This window comes from Coptis chinensis, chromosome 8, assembly GCF_015680905.1.
Source record: "Coptis chinensis isolate HL-2020 chromosome 8, ASM1568090v1, whole genome shotgun sequence".
In the NCBI taxonomy this organism is placed as follows: Eukaryota; Viridiplantae; Streptophyta; class Magnoliopsida; order Ranunculales; family Ranunculaceae; genus Coptis; species Coptis chinensis.
In genome coordinates, this window is record NC_141463.1 from 84,247,037 (window position 1) to 84,271,070 (window position 24,034).

General features: G+C 36.3%; 4 protein-coding genes and 1 long non-coding RNA gene across 6 annotated transcripts; 1 reads left to right on the plus strand and 4 right to left on the minus strand.

Annotated features, from left to right (window-relative positions):
- Positions 1–1,979: 1,979 nt before the first annotated feature.
- On the minus strand, positions 1,980–5,418 carry LOC147483670 (methylesterase 17-like). Its single transcript, XM_086577754.1, has 4 exons — positions 4,607–5,418; positions 4,225–4,365; positions 2,649–2,786; positions 1,980–2,465 (listed from the first exon to the last, which is right to left on the minus strand). Exons 1-4 carry the CDS (start codon positions 4,883–4,885, stop codon positions 2,187–2,189), a joined length of 837 nt encoding a protein of 278 aa, XP_086433880.1. The 5' UTR covers positions 4,886–5,418; the 3' UTR covers positions 1,980–2,186.
- Positions 5,419–9,281: 3,863 nt separating this feature from the next.
- LOC147483671 (uncharacterized) lies at positions 9,282–11,990 on the minus strand. Of its 2 annotated transcripts, none has more exons than XM_086577978.1 (6): positions 11,608–11,990; positions 11,410–11,518; positions 11,197–11,288; positions 10,802–11,060; positions 9,798–9,940; positions 9,282–9,552 (listed from the first exon to the last, which is right to left on the minus strand). In XM_086577978.1, exons 1-6 carry the CDS (start codon positions 11,946–11,948, stop codon positions 9,501–9,503), a joined length of 996 nt encoding a protein of 331 aa, XP_086434104.1. In that variant the 5' UTR covers positions 11,949–11,990; the 3' UTR covers positions 9,282–9,500. The 2 variants fall into 2 exon arrangements, with proteins under 2 accessions (XP_086434104.1, XP_086434105.1); XM_086577979.1 differs by having other exon boundaries at positions 9,779–9,940.
- Positions 11,991–12,272: 282 nt separating this feature from the next.
- LOC147483672 (uncharacterized) lies at positions 12,273–19,784 on the minus strand. Its single transcript, XR_015205024.1, has 4 exons — positions 19,641–19,784; positions 18,710–19,477; positions 14,583–14,716; positions 12,273–12,584 (listed from the first exon to the last, which is right to left on the minus strand). It is a non-coding gene; the product is annotated as an uncharacterized LOC147483672 (long non-coding RNA).
- An 829-nt stretch (positions 19,785–20,613) lies between these two features.
- On the plus strand, positions 20,614–21,021 carry LOC147483673 (peroxidase 40-like). Its single transcript, XM_086579614.1, has one exon. It carries the CDS (start codon positions 20,614–20,616, stop codon positions 21,019–21,021), a length of 408 nt encoding a protein of 135 aa, XP_086435740.1.
- Positions 21,022–21,704: 683 nt separating this feature from the next.
- On the minus strand, positions 21,705–23,040 carry LOC147483674 (copper-transporting ATPase RAN1-like). Its single transcript, XM_086580096.1, has 3 exons — positions 22,641–23,040; positions 22,150–22,208; positions 21,705–22,050 (listed from the first exon to the last, which is right to left on the minus strand). The coding sequence occupies exons 1-3, from the start codon at positions 22,830–22,832 to the stop codon at positions 22,032–22,034; spliced, it is 270 nt and encodes an 89-aa protein (XP_086436222.1). The 5' UTR covers positions 22,833–23,040; the 3' UTR covers positions 21,705–22,031.
- Positions 23,041–24,034: the final 994 nt, after the last annotated feature.

Here is a 24,034-nt window from a genome sequence, read left to right on the forward strand (position 1 = left end):
CGGAGGCAAATCTGCAGGTGATACTACCACCACCTAGAGATGCTCTTAGAACTTGGGCTTGAAGGATTACACAATGACATGGCTATCATCTTTTAGGCCTTTAGCCCGGAGAGAGTTGAAATCCTGGGTCCGCCCCTGGGTGTGGCTATAAAAAAAAAGGGCCAACAACAACTATCTATGTTCTCAAACTTTCTTCATCTTTTGCCCCTCTTCCCCATCAATCTCATCTTTATCCTACCCCCCAATACAACTAAGTTTAACCCCATTCAATCAAAATTTTCACTCAATCTCATATGTGGGAACTTGGAAGAAAAACACTTAAAAGTTCATTTGTTGGGTTGTAGATGGGAATTGAAAAGAATAATATTCTTTTGTGGAATTTAAAAACCCTATTTAAAGATCTATTAAAAAGAGAAAAAAAATTGAGAATGAAGAAATAAGAAGGGATATTAGTGTCATCGTCGAAATTGGTTAGGTAGGACAAGAAGCAGGTGCAATTGGAAATTGTTGATGTGATGACGCTTTGAGAAGATATTTGGTGGAGAAAGAAAAAAAAACAGTTTAGTAGTTATATTTTTATTTTTGGCCATACCCCAAGAAATAGAGAATACAACTGGCAATTTGTAAAATATTTGGGTTATATATGCGACAGTTTCTTTAGGTGTGACTAAGATTACCTTTTTTTTTATTAGGTGTACCCATGATAAAACAATTCATTTATTAGAATATATTAAGGACCCAATACTAAGTTTTTTTATTAGGCATACCCATGACAAAACAATTCATTTATTAGAATATATTAAGAACCTAATACTAAGTTTTTCACTTGTAACTGAAAAAGAACAAAAACATGTTTTTCTTCTATAAAAAAAAAAATGATCTTCATTTATTCTCCAATAACCTCTTATTTAGCAACATTTCTCTCACTAATAAACATGCAAGCACCCACCTTTGAATATCAACTTAATGAGGATGGAGAAAAAAAAATCAAATTGAAATCAAATTTTGACAAATGGGGAAATAAGAAGATTGTTGGAAAAAAAAAAAGGCATGTATTGTTTGTTTGTTTGTTTTTATTTTTTTCCCTATTGGAAATACCCCAAATTAATTTGGAGGAGATTATTGGATTGAGGGCGGTTGTTGGGATATGACAAAAACTTTAGTTAGTTCTAGGGTATGAGAGTGTTTTTATGGGTGTGTCCAAGATCACCCGAAGGGAATAGTTGTCCCGTTCGTTTCAAATTTTTTATTTTAAAAAAAAAAGTAAAACGAGAAAACTTGACCCATCGGAAAAAATTGTCCAATCCAACCCGCTGCTATAATTGTGATGAAAATGGTTGTGAATTTAATAATTGATGAGATAGAAATCCTAAATTGGCAGCGCATTGGACCGGAAAATTGCCAAAAAAAATTGCTAGCTGTAACATTAGAAACAATTTTTAGCAACGCATTGATGATGCTTTCACTATGCTAGTACTTCATTTTTTGTTTTTTTTTTTCGATAAACAATTTGTAGATGTTTATGTGTATGCATAAGCAATAGTGCCGGCCTGAGGACATTCCACACAGGCGGCTAACTGGGGCCCCCAAACTTTCTGCCCAAAATAGGCCCCCAGTCAGCCAAACTTGCCCAGATCCAACTATATCCCACTCAAAAGCCCATTTCAAGTATACTATCCAACTCGAAGCCTGTTTCAAGTCTACTCAATATTTTCAATACTTTTAGGCCCAAAATTGGTCCCTCTGCCACGCTAAGTCCCATAAACTCTAGTCTTACTCTGTGTCATATGTCTACATGTAATAAGCCTGACCACAAACAATTTTGACAAGCCATTTACCTGTGATTATTTTTACAATTACATTTATTTGTACTATACTCCAGCTTTCATGGTTGACTAAAAGTTACCCATATGGCTTATGTTATACTTTCAAACCATAAATACTTTTTTTTTAACAGTACAAAAACGTCAACTAGATCATTTTCTCCGTCAAATTGAGATGTGTTTTTTTTTCCTTTTTATTATATTACATAGGCTCCCATCTCGAAACTCGCCTAGGGCCCCTTGAAACTCAGGGCCACCCCTGATAAGCAATTATGCTATATATTTTCACATAACGTTCTTGGTTGATGAAACAAAAAGTTACACAATAAAAATGTAAAACAAATATCCATAACAATCATAATTCTATTGACATTGTTTAGAAGTTGCGGCTTTGACAAGCAAACCAAAGAGCTCAATGGGGGTTGAGAAAAATGGACTATGGTCACTCTCTAAACAGAAAACATCAGATGGAGGCCACCTCTTTATCATGGCATCTTGTTGATTGGGATTTACAACATTATCGTGCATCGCCTTGATGTAAATTCGCTGCACTAAGTCGACGTCCTTTCCCTCGGTGAACTGTGCACCCTGGAGTGCTCGAAGTGGGCCTGGTTTCAAGAGCATTGCAGCTAAGGTCACGTCCTGCATATCAAAAGTACTCAGGTTAGAAATGTATTGTATTCTCAGCATAAATATTACACATCGACCTTGTTCTTGCACTGCTTAAGCGCGTGCGAGCCAAGTTTATCTCGACATTGATGGACTAGATGTTTGTACATAAATTATATTAGATACAGTTTATCTCATCATTATGATTTGGATTACCTCAAGAGGACTCATCTGGTATATGATTTTGCGTTGAAATTTCTTCTTGACCATCGCACTCGTTGGAGCTTTATCTGATCCCAGTCCAAATCCCAGATCATGTACATCATCGCCGAATTCTGATAAATCTGGTACCCCCTGCTTGTTCGACATTATAGGATAACAATTGTGACATTTAACCAATAATGGTTTTCTTAAACAGTTATTAGTGATGTTTCATGGTCATATTCAGTCAAAACCTGAACCAGAATCTATGTGATATGCAAGAAAAGTATAACAAATAGTTGCACAAAGCCACAAAAGACTATTTTTTTGATAGAATTACTATTGACCAACAATAGTGAGAATGTTAAAATGACGTATCAAATTAAAGCACTAGTGCAGTCAGTGCTTGACCTCTCACACTAAAATGTGAGGGTTCAATCCAGCACCACTTTGAAGTGGGCTACCTGCCGACCCACATCAAAAGTTTAAGGAATCTCTAGTACACAGGGAATGCTTTGAAATACACATGCATTCATGTCTCCCACTTTGAGTTATTTGGTTTTTTTCCTCTTTACAACGAAAATATGTCAACATCTCATTTTTCAGTAATACTGCATGCGAACGACTGAACACATCCTTAGAGAATATAATGAAGACTCATATATTGATTCTCTGATAGTAACAAATCGATTATTTTCCAGGCTTCTGGTTTCATCGGCTCTTTGAAGCTACTGATCATACATACACAAAAGCATTTTGTACATCACGAATTGAATAGACCAGAGATCCATTCAGGAAAAGCACTGTGGACCAAAAACTTTTCACGGCGATCCATGGACTACATCTTATATATTATTTTCTCTATTCGTACGGCAGACTAGCTTAATATGTAATTGCAACCAAAAAGATTTGCGCGCTTTGACATTATTAAGCAAACATGGCACGTCTGGAGAAAAAGACTGTGATCCAGAAATCCTTTTTTATTGGATGTCCCCGAAGGGGCCGAAGGACTAGTGCTCCAGAACTCCGGTCCCCTAGCTAGCCAGATTAATTGGACAGGCCAGGTCTCAAAAGGAAGACGACAAGAAGGTTCAGCCTGTTTATATATATAGAAAACTTGCATGGGCTGCGCCTGTTCTACAGTTATTTCGATGTCATCTACCATCACAAATTTGTTGTAACATCACATCCTTTACCAAAAACGCCAAAAATCATTGAAATGTTGAACCAGCTGTTTTCCTATATATCCTAACACATCTGGATGTGGATGATGAACCATATGGTTTGGACTTTTGTAGTACATCAGTGCGTGTGGATACCCTACCACATGCATCTGGTTTATTAATCAACGTAATTACGTAACCAATATATTATCATCAATCTGATCATGCATTTTGATTTGCCTAGTCTCACTCTTAATTAGTGAAATTAGTCGGTAGGCAAAGATTGGCCTGATAAATTGTAATTTTTCGATCAGTTTATTATTGCAATTTCGCAAAGCTACTGAACCTAACCATTTCAGAGGCCGGCGGGTTGTGCACAAGTCTCTGGTTATTATTTAGTGAAAAATAAAGGATTAGAAGAAACTTACGTCTAAAACATCTTGCTCAGTCCAAAATCCCAACCTTAGCATGGTTGCTGCAACATAGATAGCCAAATGGATCTTCTTCCCAAATTTGTGAATAGCATGTGTCACACTTAGACCTCCGGCACTGTGTCCGACTATAATTATCTGAAGTAATAAATATAGAATTAGAAGGTAGACAAACTTATATTGATCAAACAAGAAAATTAACAATAAACTTATGCATGTTGATGAGGACAACAAAAATAGCTAAATCTGCCTTGAATCAATCCGGTGGACGATCTCGACCACCGACAAGTTCATTGTTGTTATTCGATTGTAATACGACACACGAGTTATCAGTATTTATCAAATCTGTTACTATGTATTAGTATAGAAATGTACATACCTTTTCGTTTTCTGGCAACGTCGATAACAAGTCCATGAGAGGCTTGTTGTAGTCTTCAAAAGTAAGGACTGAATTAGGATCCGAGGGATCGATACCAGCACTCTTGAGATCAACACAAGATACCTTGTAGCCACTACTTTCCAACAGAGAGCGGATTTTGTACCAACACCAACCCCCACCACTTACGCCATGCACCAAAATGAAGTGTGGAATGGTGCTTAATTTGGTCATTTGTGACTGTTCTCTTGAAAAATCTTCAAGATCAGACACTGGTGCCATTTTTTCTTTGCTTTCCTTTGGGTTGCAAACAAGTTGGGTTCCTTCCAGGCTTGCAGCTGCTTATATATATAGGTACGAAAAAAAGAGAAGGTACAGCTAAACCTGAACAGTGTACAGTTAAGTTACCAAAAAAAAAAGTGCACATCGGTTAATAGAAAAATGGAAAATAAGCGTCTAGGATGTTGATTTGAAACTTGAAAGACATGTTCACCATGTGCTGACTGCTCATGAGGCAAAGATTGCCATTTGCCAACTACACTACCACAGGCATTTGAAACTCTTTTTTACTACTTATAACCTTTTGCGGCGTTAATATTCCATAGTGGTTCAACTGGGTAAGTTGATGCATGCTGTTAGGGGTAATTTCTAAAACAGGACTCAAAAATGCGAGAGTGCGTGTCTCCAATCCGGACGGAGAGCAACAACGCTCAATTCTCAGCAACTATAAACGTCTATGTCAGCAGTCTGCTACTATTATATTCTCCGGAATGCGAACAAAATGACATTATTGCGTCCTCTTTGAGAAATCACTCGTGTTATATTATATCAAATTATACAATTTATAGAAGCAATATAAAATGTTATCTTTTAGGTGATTAGGACATGAAATCATTTTGCAAAAATTATAACCGCTTAATGAGATCATTCTTACATTACAAAATCATTATATAGCACTATCTACAACAATAGTTATCATCAAATTGACTATTAATTAACGGATGAAAATGCTTATTCTATGGAACTTCAAATCGAAAATCAGTCTGATCATGTGAATCAAACAGTTAGCTATATATGAGAAAATATGCAATCCAATTACAGAAATCATTAACAAAGAAAAAATATAACATTTCAATTTCAAAAAAACAAACACTACCCTACTAATGTGATGAATATGTAAATCTTTGGAAATGGAGATTTGTCAACGTTTCTACTGGCATAGAAAGGTATGTTTTATTGTTTAGTGATGATTGCTAGGATTAAATAAATATGTTGTCGGTATAATCAATATTTATTAGTGATTTGGGATTTACTTATTCAACTATATTCGCCAGTTTGTTTTAAGTCCAGACATTGGATAACTGGACCCTTGTGTTAGGAAATTGAATACGACCAATTCTTTTCATTTGTAAATTAAACAGATACACAAGCAAAAGCATGTTAATGTATTTTGTCAAAAACAAAGTAAAATATCCATATCTTGTTTCTTTCAATTTTTTTGTCATAAACAGTTAAACCCCTACCACTCTTCAATATACCTCATCTCTATGAATTTAACTGAGTTTGAAGCATTATAATTTCGACAAAAAAAAAAGAAGCATTATCACCATCTCGGAATTTAACAAAATAAAAGTTTGGACAAAAAGTATTTGGTTAAACTAGACCAAAAGGCGCATGTGGCAATATTCGATCTGAGGGTAGGTGTCAAACCTTAAACCTGGAATTTGGAACCACACAACAAATTGTCAAATGTCCGAAAATTTTCTAAGCTCACAATCAATTCAAAATGATCGCATGATTTTTTTTTTTTTTTTAATGGTAATCGCATGAATCATGAGTGCCCTCGGTATCACCTTTAAAATTTTGAACCATCTAATAATAACCTGGACTGGGGAGAAATGCTTTCTACATCTCTACATAGTACATACTACATAAGTGTAGTTTGACAGCTATTATTGATTGTGTTATTTTTCAGCAGATTTGTTTTTAAATATTATAGAAAGAAAGACCGATTGTAACTTAGTATTGGACTATTGGTTATTACATTTTAGAGATTGATGTCAAGAAATTAAATTAAGATGCCGGATCTTCTCCATCCTGGTGGAAAACTTAACGTTTTATATCTTATAAGATTATTTTGACACATGTCCACTTGGTTAACACCCAAAATAAAGGCAAGTAATGGAGTTAGATAAAACCGATAAAAAAAAAATCTAAACAAATCACTACAAAAAATGGAAAGATTTCGTGTGTGGGCTCGTTCTACTCTTCTGTTTTACCCACGTCCTTTTTCGTCTTCCCATCCCTTTTTCTTGTTGTGACTTGTGACAGTGGAAGTGGCAGGTTTGTTCATCAAGACATCGGCACGACAATTGTTCTTTTTACTCCACACGAATCCAAAGTCCACGGGTATGATGTTACACAAGAAGATTGTTTCGCACATTTAGAACTCAACTTCAAGTTTCACTCGCTAAGCTCAAAGGTAAACAGGGTGGTAGGACAGACTTATAGACCGATTTCTCGCAGTTGAGTTTGTTGGCCTGGATGACTGCTCCATTAATGTCATGTCATGATCTGATGCCGACCACAACCATGCGACTGTGACCTTTCTGGAACTAGTTCAACACAGGAGGATGTCAATACATAGATTACACTGGTGTTTCTTCCAAACAATTTTGAGTGTCATCACTACCTGTACCAATTGTCATCTTATCCACCTCCTCTTGTGTAAAAATGTGGATCTTTGACATAATTTTGTACAACTCCCTACGAAATGACCAAGTAATAGAAGACAACACGCAATTAAGTTGCCATATCATAGGAATGATAGTGTTAAATAATTCAATGATTTCAGTGTCAGATAGACACTTACTTCCAGGGATCATCCCCAACAACCATATCATCATATCATCTTTGCTGTCTGTGTAAAAGTGGAAGAAACCTTCCATGTTAAATAGTCGCTCAATTAAATTCATTTAGCAAGTTGTAGCCATTCAGTTTCGAGAGGTCAATAATACCAACCAAGTTTCCTTGCTTGTGAATCTTCATTTGGTTTACAGGGAAGGAATCTTAAAGAGAGATAAATAACAACTCATGTCTGAACTTTCATTAATTAGCTACTGCTTCACCCTCTGGATAATCACACACCCAATTGAGAGTGTAATCAGAAGGGATAGGGCACTTCATCAAGCAGATAGGCAATTGAGATTATACAATTTGCTTTTCACTGAAACTTTGACAAGTGGAAACTTCCCACTCTTTTCCAAAGTCAGATTTTAGTTTAGTCTAATAAAGCCAAAAACTATATCCGATTAAGTGCTTAATGACTTACTCTATTCTTGTTCTAAAAATGGCCGGCCAACAATATCCACTTATTTTTATTTTCCACTTCTTCAGTTGAGCATTTTATAATGCCTTTGGATGCCGGAAAAAGCTCCCACCAAATAGTATATGCCGCCAGCTTTTCATCACGAATTATTCGGAATTTGACTTTGTGAAAATAGTTTGTAATTTCAAAAAAGAAAATTGGCTAACATTGAACATTTCTGAAAATTGTTGTTTGGCTTTGACTTGAGGTTAGTCTATTAATTAAACATTTGCTAACAAGGTAGCTGTTTGTCATTGAATACGAGCAACGGAGCAAGTAGTTTAAAAGGAAAATTTGCTAACATTGCACATCTGCACGTTTGTGTAAATTGTTTATAACTTTATATGCCATTGAGGCAAGTAAAATTTTTAACTACGCACAGTTGCTATAAGTCTATAACAATGGCACCTTTGTGTAAGTTTGTTACCTGGCATTGACTCTGAGCAAGTAGTTTACACTTTGCTGACATCGCACCCTTGCGAAAATTATATGTTGTCATTGACTTTAAGTAGAGTATATACCTTGGACGGGTTAGTGAGTGTGATTTGTAAGCATTCACACTCTCATTGTGTTGATTTAGATTTTATCTCTGGGACTCTGAAACTCAAATGAGATGCCCTCCTCGGCTGATGCTTTGCGGGCTAATGGTTTGATGCTAGAACGCTGCTAACTCTTGGAGTTTAATGGATTTTTACTGTCTCAATGGTCAGACTCCATAACTCCACAAGTCCCTATCCTTATGTTTTCTTGTTGGACCTTTCTGATATGGGCTTCTCATTGTTGTAAGGGCGTTACTTATACTCTGGGCTTTGTTTAAGAATGGCCTGCCTTTAAGGGTGGCATCATTCTCCTTCAACCTCTCTATATACGCTTCCTATTTCTGTTCATTCTCCAGCAAGTAGGATTTAAAATTGCCGCACAGTAAACACCACAAATTTGAGAAGAGTATTCTCGTGGTTGCTTGTCAAAGTGTGTAATTGGGCATTAATGCCTAAGCCCATTAGATAAACACAACAAGCCACTTGGAACTTTAGATTTAAAGAGTCCATTCCACCACAATGAAGGAAGATGGCAAGACAAACCCTCTTCAGTATGACACTAGAATGTAGCTGCAATTGGGGAAATGACGGGCAAAAATTTCAGACTATCATCAATTCAAAGAGCTATGAATAGTATGTGTATACTTACCAGGCCATTACATTGCACCATACCATATGCGACTGTCCAGGGCTTTACAATAATAAAAGTCACAATTCCATTTCGTCAAAACTGGCTTTAATATAGTCCCATCCAAAAAACATGAATAAGAGGTACCTGGTAATGTCATTTTTATTCAGGTTATGCTTAAGTTTACACGCTGATTGTTCTGCATTACTGTCCACGACTTATTGCCAGAAAATTCAGATCTCACTGGTAACATCTAGAGCTGATTATTAACTCACCATCCTATCTACATTCGTACATGGATTCATACCGTCGATTCTAATCAAAGCTTAGATCTTACACCATTGTGATCATCAAAAGCAATCATCACCTTCCCAATGGCTTTTCTTTCTTTGATCGCAGCAAACGCGAGGTTGGCCTGTCACAAAAAATGGACACTATTAATATGAGGTAAATGCTTCGTGTTCATATAAAGTATAAGGGCACACATCCTCTACATCCAAAAGTAAAACTACAACATCCATGCTACACTCAGAAGTCGGTTAGTTTTTTTCTATCATATTTGTTCTCAATAGGATGAGATCAATGGAGGTAAGAAGCAAAATTAAAATAGTAATATTACAAACAAACATGATTAATTGCACCTTTCTGGGTCCCTTTTACCTCTGATAATCCGTGGCGTGGGAGACATTAATGGTTATTAAACCCCTAGCTAGCCAGGAAAGCAGCTCCTTCAAAGAATCTTCAAGAAGAGCAGGATTGTGTATTTTGTGGCTTCCCCAATAAAGTCCGTGTATCGTCCAGTTCTGAAGACCAGTAAGCACCACAGTATATAAGAATAGCATCGTTAAGACTCTATGGCTTCTATGCTTCATAATATTGACACATACAAAAGGGGGGGGGGGGGGGACATGAATAAGCAAGAAGTGTCCTGCACTATTAGTTGAAACTAAAAGATGAAGGAAACCAACTCAATACAATACAAGTTCTTTCAACAAAAAACATATTTATCTTACTGCAGAAGTTGATATCTAGATCTACTAACTCAATTTGTCGGTTGAAAAGCAGTCCAAGACATTCATAGTACAGCTAAATTTGTTTCAAACCGTCTTTCCAAACTTACCAGTTTCAACTTTCAAAACCCTTTTTCAAAGTAAAAGATAACGGACACAATAATCTATTACTATTGAAAGGATATGCATGCAGGGAAACATTCTTTGAGAAGAACATTGGCCCTTGGGCCTACAACATCCAATCACAAATTTGAAAATAAGCTTTCTCTAATGCATTCCCTCTCGCCGTTCAATCATATAGGCACACACACACGTTCACAAACTCGTCGGGTCAAAACATTTACACAAAAATGACATTTGAGTCATCATTATAACTTACAACCATATATGAACCTAACGTTTAATTTCTTATTTAAATATGTATAATCATTCTGAGAAATGTTGCAACTCATGATACCTTCCATAAGTTTTCTCAGTTGAGTGTTCAGATTAATATTGACTACTGAGGTTTTCATCATCCAAACAGCATGACAATTTAGACTATTATTTGAGGTTAGATGAAAATCTGATTAGCCATTTCATCTAGAAAGGATAGTTGATAGGAACAACCACCAAAATTATTGGGTAAAGAACTTTAATTATCATTTTTATTACCTTGACAAGAGCAATATTCACTGGTATAGTGGGAACCTCTCCACTAGCGAATCCTATGACCAATATTTTTGCCCCCCAATTCAGCAGCTTCATGCTTTCTTTTGTGGGCTTGCCACCTACAGGATCATATAGTACGTCAACCCCTTTCAGCTTTCTTGCCTTCAAGAACCCCTTCACACTTTCAATGATGCTGTCCTTGCTCAAGTCAACAACATGGTCAACACCCAGAGACTTGAGAAACTGCACTTTTTCAGCTCCCCTGAAACCCAAATAGGTACAAGGATCAAATAAAATCCATCCCAAATTTTCTGATTTCAGCACTCAAGGATAGCATATGTAACAGACTAAAATGATTATCCAGATATTCATCGATAGCTAAGTAGGCAAAAATTTACCTGGCAACAGCAATAACAACAGATCCACACACCTTTCCAATCTGGACAGCTGAGAGGCCAACACCCCCTGCAGCACCTAGCACAAGCAACACCTGCATTTTACATCACCGCTGTTACATGTAGTCTTCACACCTCAAATGCAGTGTGTAATATTGGTATTCCAGGTCCTGCCTGATAACAACCTATTGAAAACCCCAAGGAAAAATAGAGTACCTGACCAGAGCCCAATTGCGCTCTATGGACAAGTGCCACATGGGAAGTTCCAAACGCAACAGGGAGCGCACCGGCAGTGACCAAATCACATCCATCAGGAATCAAGAACCTTCATTTCTCAACACAACAACATATGTCATTGTGCACACGTGTGTCTTACTTACAATATATAATATAATATAATATAATAATACTTACAGATCATTTTGATCAGCAACAATGAAGTGAGCAAAAGTACCAAGAGCAGCAAAAGAACAAACCCGATCACCAACTTTAAATTTGGACACGTGGGCACCAACAGACTCAATGACACCAGAGTAATCAGACCCAGGAACAAATGGCAATGTTGGTTTTTCTTGATATTGGCCTAGAATTTGTAAATAATTAGCGTAATTTAAACTTGTTGCTTTGACTTTAACTAAAACTGATGTTGGGGAATTGAGTTTTGGGATTGGGTGTGATTTTGAGATTGTTATTGGTGACGTGGACGTGATTGGGAGTGTTGGGTCTCCTAATTTCTGACATACTAGTGCTTCCATTGTTGGAGAATAGATACAAAAGATGGTGAAATGTTTTTTTTTTTTGTTACATTTTTTTTGCATAATCTCGGTTATTATTACCCCTGAAACGTCGATATAGCCAATTAAAAATATCGAGACGTGACACCTGGGTGGTGTTATTATGCCTACCTTACATCAGAGCACATCTTAGTCATGTATTCTCTCACCTAGTCACCTGGGAGGTTTTTTTTTTTTTTTTGTCTGTAACTTTTAAGCTTATTTTAGCTTAGTGCGAGAGATATAGTTTGCCTTCCTTCACTTAAGCTGATGAGAGTTTTCCATGCAGAGAGGTTGGATCGGTGATTCCAAAACCAAAAATCTAATAAAGGTGCAAAGTTGCATATCAAATACTTTAACTATAAATTGATGTCTCAAAGTTGTAATAAAGTAATATCTACTTATTCTAATTGCAAACACATACAAGATATGTTTAAACTTCAAATGCCTTAACATGGCTAGAAAGTGAACTGCAGTTCTGCTCTGCTGCGCTTAGAACACAAAACCTTGAGAACTACCAAGAAAAATATGAAGTCTTCCATTCCAAGTGACGCAGCTGCTGTAATACTTTAGTACTGATGTTCCAACTTCTCCTTCTCTTCGCAGTTCTGGACGTAGCTGCATCCAATAGGTGAAACTGTTAGCATAGACTGCAGAGGGATGATCAAGATGATTCCCTAGTAACACTCTGCCTCTGCACAGGAAATTGAGGAATACGGGGTAGACTGATGGAAGCTTTCCAGATCAGATAGTAGGATGGACATGTCCTCAGATATTGGATCATAAAGAAATAGGTAAGTTCCATAAAAATATCAAGACTAACGTGTTGAGTTACATCATAAATTCATAACACAGGACCCGATTAACAGGGTTAAGATGTACATGATATAAATATTTTACTTAGTTTTGTATGATCCCTGTACCATTACTAATATATGGTATAAAGATGTATTTGCTAACTCATAAATCATGATACACATGATACATGCATTTCCTATTTAAAAAGTCGATAAAAGCTTTTGTTTGTGCTTTTCTCACATAGTGAATCTTCGGAACAGCAAGACACCACCTAGGTATCTGACATCCCGGATGTATGTCGTGGAAATTACTCAAGAAAACATCTCTATATAGTATATAACAGAACTTCATCATTTTAATTTGTAACGCGTATATATTATAATCCCTAATTTTACATTAATTACTTCACCATCTTACTCTATCTAGGAAAAAGAGAACATGGAACAAGCATAACTAAGGATCCCAACATGTTCCCAATAGAGAATTCAAGTGCTTTTCCCTAACAGGATGCCAATATTGGTAAACAGCACAATGCGTACATTCAAATAAGAAGACTCACTTTTCATGCAGTCTATAAATTACGCAAAAAATTAAGCTGGAAAAGAGCAGCAAAAGCTACGAAATTAATTAAAAGGAAGTGACCTCAACCACTCATCCAATAAAGTATCAAATTCACAAAGTTCACAACGTGGTCAGCAATACCAATCTCGCAAGTCCTACCAGAATCTACAGATTTCTTCTACACCAGACAAGTTCCCATTTCTCTTAGTAATCAAAAACACATTATCCAACTAAATACGCCAATATCAAAAGTAAACCCTAGATTTTGACAGATCTCTAAAATACCTAAATTCACTCAATAGTCAATACTGAAGGCCAACTTAGATAAATTGGTAACAAAAGTTCAGTTTCTAGTCCAATTTAATTACACAGTAATCACCACTTCTCAATCCATTAACCATCTTGTATCAGATTCTCCCCCCCACACACACACACAAAGCCCCACCTTAAACCAACAAATTCCTTCAACCAAACATTCAAATCAATACTTTCATTAACCAATTCACCAACTCAACTAATTCAAGACATTAACCAATTCACAAAACCCAAATTCCGATCTCACAAAAATAAAATCAAAGCAAACAAATAAATACATAGAAGGAAAAAGAAAATTATAGATGGGGTATTAGTGAATCCCCTTGTGAATGAGGAAGGATAATATGACACTAAAATGACACACGCTTTTAGAAGGGGTACTTGGAGAACAGTTGATGGCTGATTTTCTTTGTGTATGTTCTCCACATCATGGACATCATCCTCACAAAAAATCTGAACATTTAAATGTCTAAACGTTTTTTGCAATGCATAAAATACAAACGATATTGTAGAAAAGAATTCTGCTTTGAAATACTGATAAGACCCTTTGTCTGTGCTTTTCCATATCTATTGAAACCTGTGTTTCTAACGCTACCGGATGCAGCGGAGTTTACTCAATCAAACACCTTTATAACACGGATCTCATTCTGAATTAGCCTACTTTAGAATCCCACTACTTGACAATTTAAGCTAACTCCTAATTCTACTTTAGTTTCTTCACCATTTTAATCTACTTAAATAAGCAGACTCCTCCTACATATATAAATAAGGACCCCTCCTTTTCGTTTCCTCTCCATTCAAATATCATTTAGCGGACATGATGTTAATTATATGAGGCACACCACAACATAAATATTCAGATAAGACATCACTCTTTATAAGCTGATAAAACCGACAAAAACTATGAAACTAATCAAACGAAGTTTTCAACTCGTAACTTACTCATCAAGGGACCCACTCAGGGTCCTCATCACTGTCATATTCATTGAAGTCGTCCTCATCAGGGTGCTCTTCATCAGGGGTGTGCCTCACCAGGGTGCTCCTCTCCAGGAGCATGCGCCTCAACAGGGTTAACCCTGCACACAAAGTAAGTGTATATTGTTAGTTGTGGACGACTTTTGTTAGTATTTTAAGAGAAAGTGGACAACTTTTGGTGAACATAGTTTTAGAAACCTCCAGAAAAGAAGTAACTTACAATATAGCTTTTAAGTCCCCATCTGTGCACTGAAAACCAATAAAACGTGACAGCTTCCCAGTTGACATCTAGATATCTACCGTCAAAAATATAAGAGGGGGTGACGATGTTTTCATAAAGTTGAAGAAGTCATCTTAATACTCTGCCAAAGGATACAAATTGCATCCGCACCTTCGTGGCTTGTGAAGGAGTTTCCACCACCGATACACCACGCCTGAAAATGCTTATGAATATATGCTCGTCGAACATGAGGATCATGGATTCTCAAATGAGCACCATGCTCTAGAAGCTTCCGAATGCACATCTATGGCTGGAGAATATCTCAGATCGGATGTACCCTTCTTAAAAGCAAACCCCGAATGGCTATTTATTTTTTTGTTTCGAGTTGACATAAATTCCAATAACCATTTCAACAAAATTAATTTTTTGCCTGGATTAAGCGTAATCAACCACTTTCTTGAAGAACTTTTTTCCTTTCCTTTGGAAGATTTTTGTGATTTAAGATTTTCAAATCTGCAAATAACTCATAAATCATCTATTTGCAGATTTGAACGCCTCTCCCGATGACTTCAAATCTGCAAATAACTATCGGGTTTCATCTCCGGCCCTAATTGAGAGATCTTAAGTACATGTGTTATGCTGCAGAAAATCTTCCAATGAGAAAGGAAGCAGAGTTCTTCAAGAAAGTGGTTGATTACGCTAATGAGGCAAAAATTAATTTTGTTGAAATGGTTATGGAATTTATGTCAACTCTGAAAACAAAAGAAATAGCCATTTTGGGGTTTGCTGTTAGCAAAGTCGGTAAAACCTTTGGGTGCTGAACCTCGCCAGCATCAAAGAGTTACTGATCTCATTTAAAGCAAGCTTACCAATCAAAAAAAAAAATCACAATGTAAGTAAGCACACAAGCTGGCCACACTACCCCAACAAGTTTCAAACCTAACATATAATTCAATGCAATTTTAACTATAATCATCATGGACTATAATAAACCAATCTTGCATAATCCAGTTTGTCCACCTAGGCAGAGGTACCTAATGTTCTTGCAAAGCTAGGCTACTGATTTCCCCCCTTTTGGTAGACCAACTGTTCACATATCGATGCCAAGGAATTAGAAAATTGACATATCACAGTCGACTCATCAAGCGACTCCAGAGGATGCTGTTAGAGTTCTTGTAAGCCATGACAAGTGGGACGCGTAGCCAGCTGAAGTAGGTTTTCTATATTGTAAACAAACTATTTTTCTATATACAAAAAGTGAGAGGAGGCCGAAACTAACAAAGCCGAACTCTCTTTTCTTTTAACTTTCTTCTCCATTAACAATAATAAAATTTCACTGATGCAAAGAAGATTTCTTGCAAGTAAGGCCTCCCAAAAGACACAAAACAGAGAGAGAGAGAGAGAGAGAGAGACCAAAGGGTAGTCTTAAAACATAATTAGAAATTGAAGAATCAGGTTAGCACTAATAAATTTCAAGTTTAAAATGACAGTTAGATAACCCTAAATCGCAGACGCGCAGACATCAAAGACAAAGGAAGCCACTCAACCAGAAATATGAGGCATCAGAAATCTACACTAAATCATCATCTTCCTAAATACAAGCAATAATTAAAAAAACATAAAAAAGATGCACAATCGAACCTACTTCTCTATTCCATAGAAGCCTAAAGAAGTAAATATGGTACCCAAAAGGCAGAATGGGCCCTATGATTGATGAACCCTAAATACAACACGTTTTCCTTTCTTTTCACTTTTTTTCTTTTGGTAAATAACAGAAAATTACAATTGCATTCTTGTATTCTATCACAAATAGATGTCTCCAAGCCCACACACAAGAAGTAGTTACGTAAAAGGTGATGGATGACTTAGCCCTGACACCCATGTCAAATATCTCCCAACTCACCTATCTCTGGCATTGCTCTTCTAGAAGGTAGTTGGTGTCACTTTCACACCGTGTGTATAGATGTGGCAGTAGATAAGAGAGTTCAATTTCCAACGTCTACTTAACTATTGACTTTCAAAACAGCTACATCAATAATTCCATTTGACTTTAGGCTCTCGGTATTGGATATTTACAATAAAAAATGTGGTTTTAATCAAGATCCACTGACTAAGCTACATGATACCCAATCCTCCCTTTATTATTGCACACCATTTCTCATCCAAAGGCAACGGCTTTCCTATACCGGAATCCCTACAGCATATGAAATTCCTTTTCAGCCTTCCCCATCTTTCATACATAACTTCAGCCTCTATATAAATCTATGTCATCAAAGGCGTAGCTAAGGAGTCGGTCCCTCCGAGGCTGAGATTAGTGAAAATGGTTAGGGTTTGTTATCAAAGGCGCTAAGTGGAGGAGCAGCCAAGGTGCCTTAAGGCGCCAGTTGGGACGACTACAACCTTGCATCGCTCCTGACAACATGTGGACCTATACAGTGTACCAGAGGCAAGTAAAGTACGATCTACTCACCATGGTGATCCTTCACTAGAAAAATCAGCTCATTGGGATATCTCAACCTTGTCAGAGGGTACAAAAAACATGGGCCTTCCAAACGTACATGCATCTTCGGCCAAGGTTAGAGACAGTAGAATGAGCTATTTTTTCTGGGAATGATCACCACTGTGAGGAGATCGTATCCACAAAGAAAAGCCATTAATTCATTCTGTTCAATCTATTTTGAAATTCAAGTGGGCGGCTATGTCTAATTTCAAAGAGAGAGAGAGAGGAAAGCTAGTTCCCATACAAAGTGAGCTGTTGTATGCATATCAGAACTTGTAAAGAACGATAATTAAATAATTGGGTACATCAATTACCTCTTTCAGCAATGTAGACGATGGCAGTTTCCTTGAGCCCCACACTAGTATGCAGTTAGCCCCCAATAGTTACTAAACAATTTAGCCCCCTTCTAAACAACCTAAGCTTCTTCCCAAATATGACCAACTACATTTAGGACAACTCTTCACAACACATACCTTTTCAAACCTCAAACCAATTCACGAATCTCTTCATCCCACATTTTTGCTTTTATGCCCCAGTATAAAGGAAGCAGTAGAAGATGGCATGTTACCTGAGCCCCACACTAATAAACAGGTAGCCCTAATAGTTAATAAACAGGCAAATAAACAGCCTAAGCCTCTTCACTAAGCCCAACAACATTTAAGACATAGATTCTCTTCACAACCCAAATGCCTTTTCAAACCTGAAACCATTTCACGAATCTCTCCATCCCACTTCTTTGCTTTTATGCCCTGATATAAAGGAAGCTGTAGAAGATGGCAAGTTCCTTGAGTGCCACACTAATAAACAGTTGGCCCCTAATAGTCAATAAACAGTTCAGTCCCTAATAAACAGCCTAAGCCTCTTAACTAATAATAATGCCCAACTACATTTAGGACACAGCTTCTCTTCACAACACAAATAACTTTCCAAACCTGAAAACTCACGAGTCTCTTCATACCATTTCTTGCTTTTACACCCCCATATAAAGGAAGTTGTGGAAGATATCTTAATCCTTGAGCCCCAACATTGATCAGACAGTGCATTTCAAATGCATGTTGTGTAAATTTAATGTAACTTATATGAGCTATATAATAAAGTTAATAACCATATGACTGCCAACCATAAAAAGAACAAAAATTACCTACCTTTTCCACTAGAAACTAAACATGAAAGGACCATATATGAAGCTATAAAGATACAATCTTTTACATAATAATTTAAAGTAATTCAACCAACCCAAGAGCTAAAAGCCTAATGTCAAAAACTGTTACACTTAAAAACAATTATGGCCTAAAATGAATCTCGAAACCCTAGCCACCCAAAACCAAAATCAATATTCTAGACAATTTGTAGGAGGGGGAAGGAAAACACAACCTTACGGTTTAGGGTTTTTCTCTTTTCCACTTTTCGATGAGCGCGAGAGGTCAAAAACTCCCGCTTAAGTTTTCCTTTTTTTTTAACAATCTGATTTTTCTTTTCTTTTTTCCATTTCTCAATTTCTAACATATAGAGAAACGTCACTAAATATCTAAAGAAATCTTTGAAAATAATTCAAGCATTTCAGCAACGGTTGATAGTATTTCTAACGGTTGATAAATGTGAATAATTTGCTAACGGATTAATAAGTGTTACTAATAAAAAAACCCAAATGTTGCAAAATCACCCAAATGGTGTAGTATTAACTGTAAATCCAATATAATATTGTTTAAAGTTCTTTATCTAAGAGCATTTTTTTTTTTTTTTTGATACATTAGACAATATATGGGATTTACGACAGTAAGCTACCTTATCGTTAACACTAAGCTATATTAACGTTAAAAGAAGAGAATGATGTGGATGGTGTGTTTTTTGTTTACCTTTAGTCCTACATTGAAGCAACCCAAATTCCCATTGCAATTCCTAAAAACTCAATATCATAAAGAAGATCGAAAATGTAAAAAAAAACACACAATTTGGCTTTGAAAATTGCAAAGAAATCCCCAAATCACGCACTCACAAAGAACTCAAAACCCCGTGAAAATATTTCAAAGAACCATAAAAAAATGCCGAAACAAATATATTAAAAGAGGGGAAGATAAGAAATGGCTCAAGATTGCTTAACGAACCTTTGAACTAAATGTGAGACTTCGAAAATAAGAATTGCTGATGAAGAAGGTGGGGGAGTCAACAAAAAGAAGAAACATGATATTAGGTAATTTATCTCAACCCCACCAAACCAAAGGCGCATACCAACTTCGTTTTGCATCAAAACATAAATTAAGGCAAAATCAACAATCAACATACAAATTCGTAACATTACTCATACCTACAAAGTTGATCTTAAGTAAATGCGTGTCTTTCGCTACCAACGTCTTTGACTTCCATTGCCTTGCAATGACAACCATCTGTTGTTATCTACTGAATGAAAAACGAAAAGCCAATCTATTAAACATTTATTTGCAAATGGTTAAACTTGGTTTTTTTTTATATTTTTCTCTTTATAAAATGGTTTGGATATATAGCATGGTTGATGTACCAATATTACATCTTTATTACTAAAAAAGTTCCAACTAATCTTAACCAATATAGGGTAAACCATAAAAAACTGATAAGAGTACCTCAACTGTTGTTTCAATCAATTGGGTCCCAAGCGTCCTGTTGAACAGCTAAGAGAAGTTGTTGCACAGCTGATGTCAAATAATCAATCAAGTCCATGTTGTACATGTGAAGCACCTATTCCTTACAAATCACTAGTAAAAAATGCAAATAAAAAAATAACAATGAAACATAGTAGAATAAAGACCAAATCCAAACTCAATATATTTTTTGTAGCATCGATGGGCAACTAATTAGTACTCAAACAGACAACAGTATGATCAAAATCTTTTGGCCAAAGATACTAACCACACGATTATCTATGGGTTTTTGCCTTTATGGTATGCCTACACAAAATTTAAGGGTGATCTTGGACATACCCAACAAAACACTCCCGTACCCCAATTTTTAAAATAAATAAATAAAATAATTTTAGGCGCATTTAGCTTCCTAAATTACCTTTCTTTTTTATTAGACATACCCAAAATATTTATTGACTAAAACAAGTCATTTACTCTACGTGATTCAGTTGTAGAAGAAAAAGATTGCATTTTTTTTTCTTCTCCAATAACCTCTTATTCTTTTATCTCATCAATAAACATGCAAATTCCCACTTTTGATTTGAATCAATCATACCAAAGTAATGAGGATGAATACCAACCAAATGAGGATGAAGAAAAAAATTCAAAATCAAATTTTAATGGATGGGAGAACACAGAAGACTATTATACTTGGGAGAATCTACTGATTTCCTAGTTCAGTTGAGAGCATACTGCAACAATAGTACTAGTCGGCTCTCTCCACCGTCACCTGACTTAGGAATGATGTACTACCAGACTCTATTACCATCCATGTCCTCAAAAGCTGGTTTCGACACTCACTACTATGTGAGCTTGATGAGAGGGAGAGGACTCCTATTTGCTGATCAACAATTGATGGCGACACAGAAAACTGCAGCATTGGTGAAGGCCTATGCGTCTGATGATGGTTCGGCTTTTAGGAGGGAATTTGCTCGTGCAATGGTGAAGATGTCAAGTCTAGGTGGTGTCTCCAACTACCAAGTTCCTACCCGGGTCACCTGCTCCATGCTAGCCCAGGAATCTGACTATTAAACACCAAGTTTGTCAGTTCTGTTTACGGCTCTTATCTTAGCGTCCCTCCTTCCTGGAATGTGTAAAGTTGCAATTCAGCTACTCCACTGAAGTAAATGCATATGCTGGAAAACTAAAAACACCAAGTTTTGCTACTTCTACTTATGTTGTTATCTTGTTTTCCCTCTTTCACGATTTGTATAATAGACTGCTATTCAGCTTCTCTAGTGAAATAAATGCACTACTCTTGAATATTTTAATGTTTGGTTTGTCATAATTCGTTGCGCTTATCATACCAATTCCAAACTATTAAGTTTTTTTAGTATCACTTTCAGACCTATCACAGTATCAAGTCTCAATGTACCTTAGGAATGTCACTTTCATAGCTCTCAGGTCTCAAAATTTTATCTGACCGATTATATTCTCCCTTGGCAACCCAACTTATGTCCATCGCCTCAGAACTTTAAAAGAGAAACGGAGTCAGAAGAAAACAAAAAAAATGCTTTGATTAATTCCTTCTCACTCAATTGGAAAATTTTATGAAAACAGACACGTGTTACAAGAGGCATGTACATTAATGGGACGCACAGATGCAAACCCCAGGTATGGACAATGTAAAACTACAAACAACCTCATCTTCTCAAAAAGTAAAGAAGAGCATACAACACTAACAGATGAAAGGGCCATGCATGCCCCCGCCACCCAAGGCGGTAACTAGATTCTTAGCAATGGAAAGAATACACCAGCAGCAACTAGGATGGCAATGGCAAAAACGTAGTTCCAACGGATATAGGAGAATGTCTTCCTTGAGAGGTCAATGGCGGTGATAACATCTTTTAGGTTGCTCCTCATCAACACATAATCAGCAGCTTCTATGGCTATATCAGTCCCTGCCTCAATTGCAATCCCAACATCAGCTACTGCAAGGGCAGGAGAATCATTGATACCGTCACCAACCATTGCAACTATGCTTCCATCCCTCTAAAATGAACATATAACATCAGCCTTTCCAGCAGGCATCACTTCAGCTCTCACATCTTGAATGCCAACCTGCAAAATCATGATTGCTCTTCAAGTTAAAAAATCTCAAAACAGAAGCTATTTGCTGGTGAATGTTGACTACTTTCACACTATATCAAGTTAACTTACCACCCCAGAAAAGTTAGCAAAGCCAGCTTAACAACAGTGGGAACAAAAATGCTTGCGACCTGTTAAAGTAAAAATAACTACAATAAGGATAAGGTGACACATTTATATTAAAGTACCGATGACATCGAGAAAATTAAACTACAAAGTCGAACAAAGACTAAAAACGTTAACAGAAGACGTATGAAATCACCAATATGGATATTCAAACTGCTGATCTGTTAAGTTTCTCAATACTTTCCTATGAAACTATCATACTGTCAATGATGCCCGCTTTTAATCATGCGTTCATTCAAAAAGGAACTGGTGAATAGTGACATGCAAGTTCAGCATGTACTAGTAATCTAATATACTACCCAGAATATGAATCAAACAAGTACTAGAAAGAGAAAAGCTTCCAGCCTTCCACTGAGCATATAATAGAATTGGATCAATATGGAGCCCAAAAATTCAACCAAAACGCTTATAAAATTTACTAACTAATTAATACTTACAAAATCAGCAAACTTCTGAACGGGAGCTTTGGACATTTGAGCTGCCTCAACTAGACAAATTATCTGACTCAAGACAGTATTAGATCCCACTCTTGTGGCTTTTATATGAAGAGCGCCATGCATATTGATTGTGCCTCCAATAACATGAGCGTTAGCCTCCTTCAGAACAGGTGAAGATTCACCAGTCGCCATACTCTCGTCAACATAACTTGAACCCCATACGACATCACCATCAACTGGAACCTTTAAACCAGGAATAACTTTCAGCGTGTCACCAGCGCCCACTTCAAACAACCATTCACCATTCACCAAAATGACTACGCCCAATTCATACAACAAACCCAATTCCTTTTTGCAAGGCTCAAAAGGTTTTTTTTTTTGGTAGAAGATACAGCGAAAGGATGAAAAAGAATGCGAAAAGAAACTTACACTAAAAAAAAAGGGTACAAAATACTTGGAAAATAGACGTATTGTTATTTTGTTTTTCTTTTTTTTTAATCCTTTTGCCCTTATGGAAAATACCCCAAAAATATATGGGAGATATTATTGGATTTAGGCAGTTATTGGGTACGGCAAAAATTTATGTTAGTTATGGGGTACGAGAGTATTTTTATGGGTGTGTCCAAGATCACCCAAATTTAAAGCTCCGGTGCAACTATTAACTGTCAAACTAATTTATTAGTAGAACTAATTAGATTTTAGAACTTCAAATTTTCAAACACAAAGTCAAATAAATAATCAAACATGTAGCAAATCAATTGGGTGCAGCAAAATAATTCAGAACTCTAAAGTTAAGTGAAGGAATACAAAACCAAGAAATTCTAATAAAAACATACCCAATTGTTATTCGAATTAAAAGTGAAATAGAATGACTTGATCAGATTCATATTTTTTTTGGCAAGGCATCAAAATAGGGATATGGATAATCGAGACCGAGTGATTGAAAAGAAAGGGCTTTGTGGGTGGAGTTTTTTGTTTTTTGTTTTTGTTTTTGTTTTTTTTATTTTTTTTGTTCTTTTCAAAGGTAGACTTTGTGGGTTTTGATAAAATGTTTTTCATTTTTGTTATTTTTGTATTTGGCGATGGATTTGTTGGTTTAGGTTTTTTTGGTTATTTTGTTTTGCTATATTTCATTATTATTTGTTTATAAAATTAGAATTTGGGGAGATCATAATAATATAAGAATAGTAGAGAGAGAATTAAACAAATTTAGGGAGGTGTTATTAAATATTAACCTCTCATTTTTTTTCGGAGTCTCTAATATTACTTGGTTTGGAAAATAGAGCTATATGGTGAGGAGAGAGACTATGCACAAGCTTATATATATATATATATCAAAATACATTGGTTCATGTAAAAGACAGATTGGTGGAGGCCCCAGAAAACCTCATAGC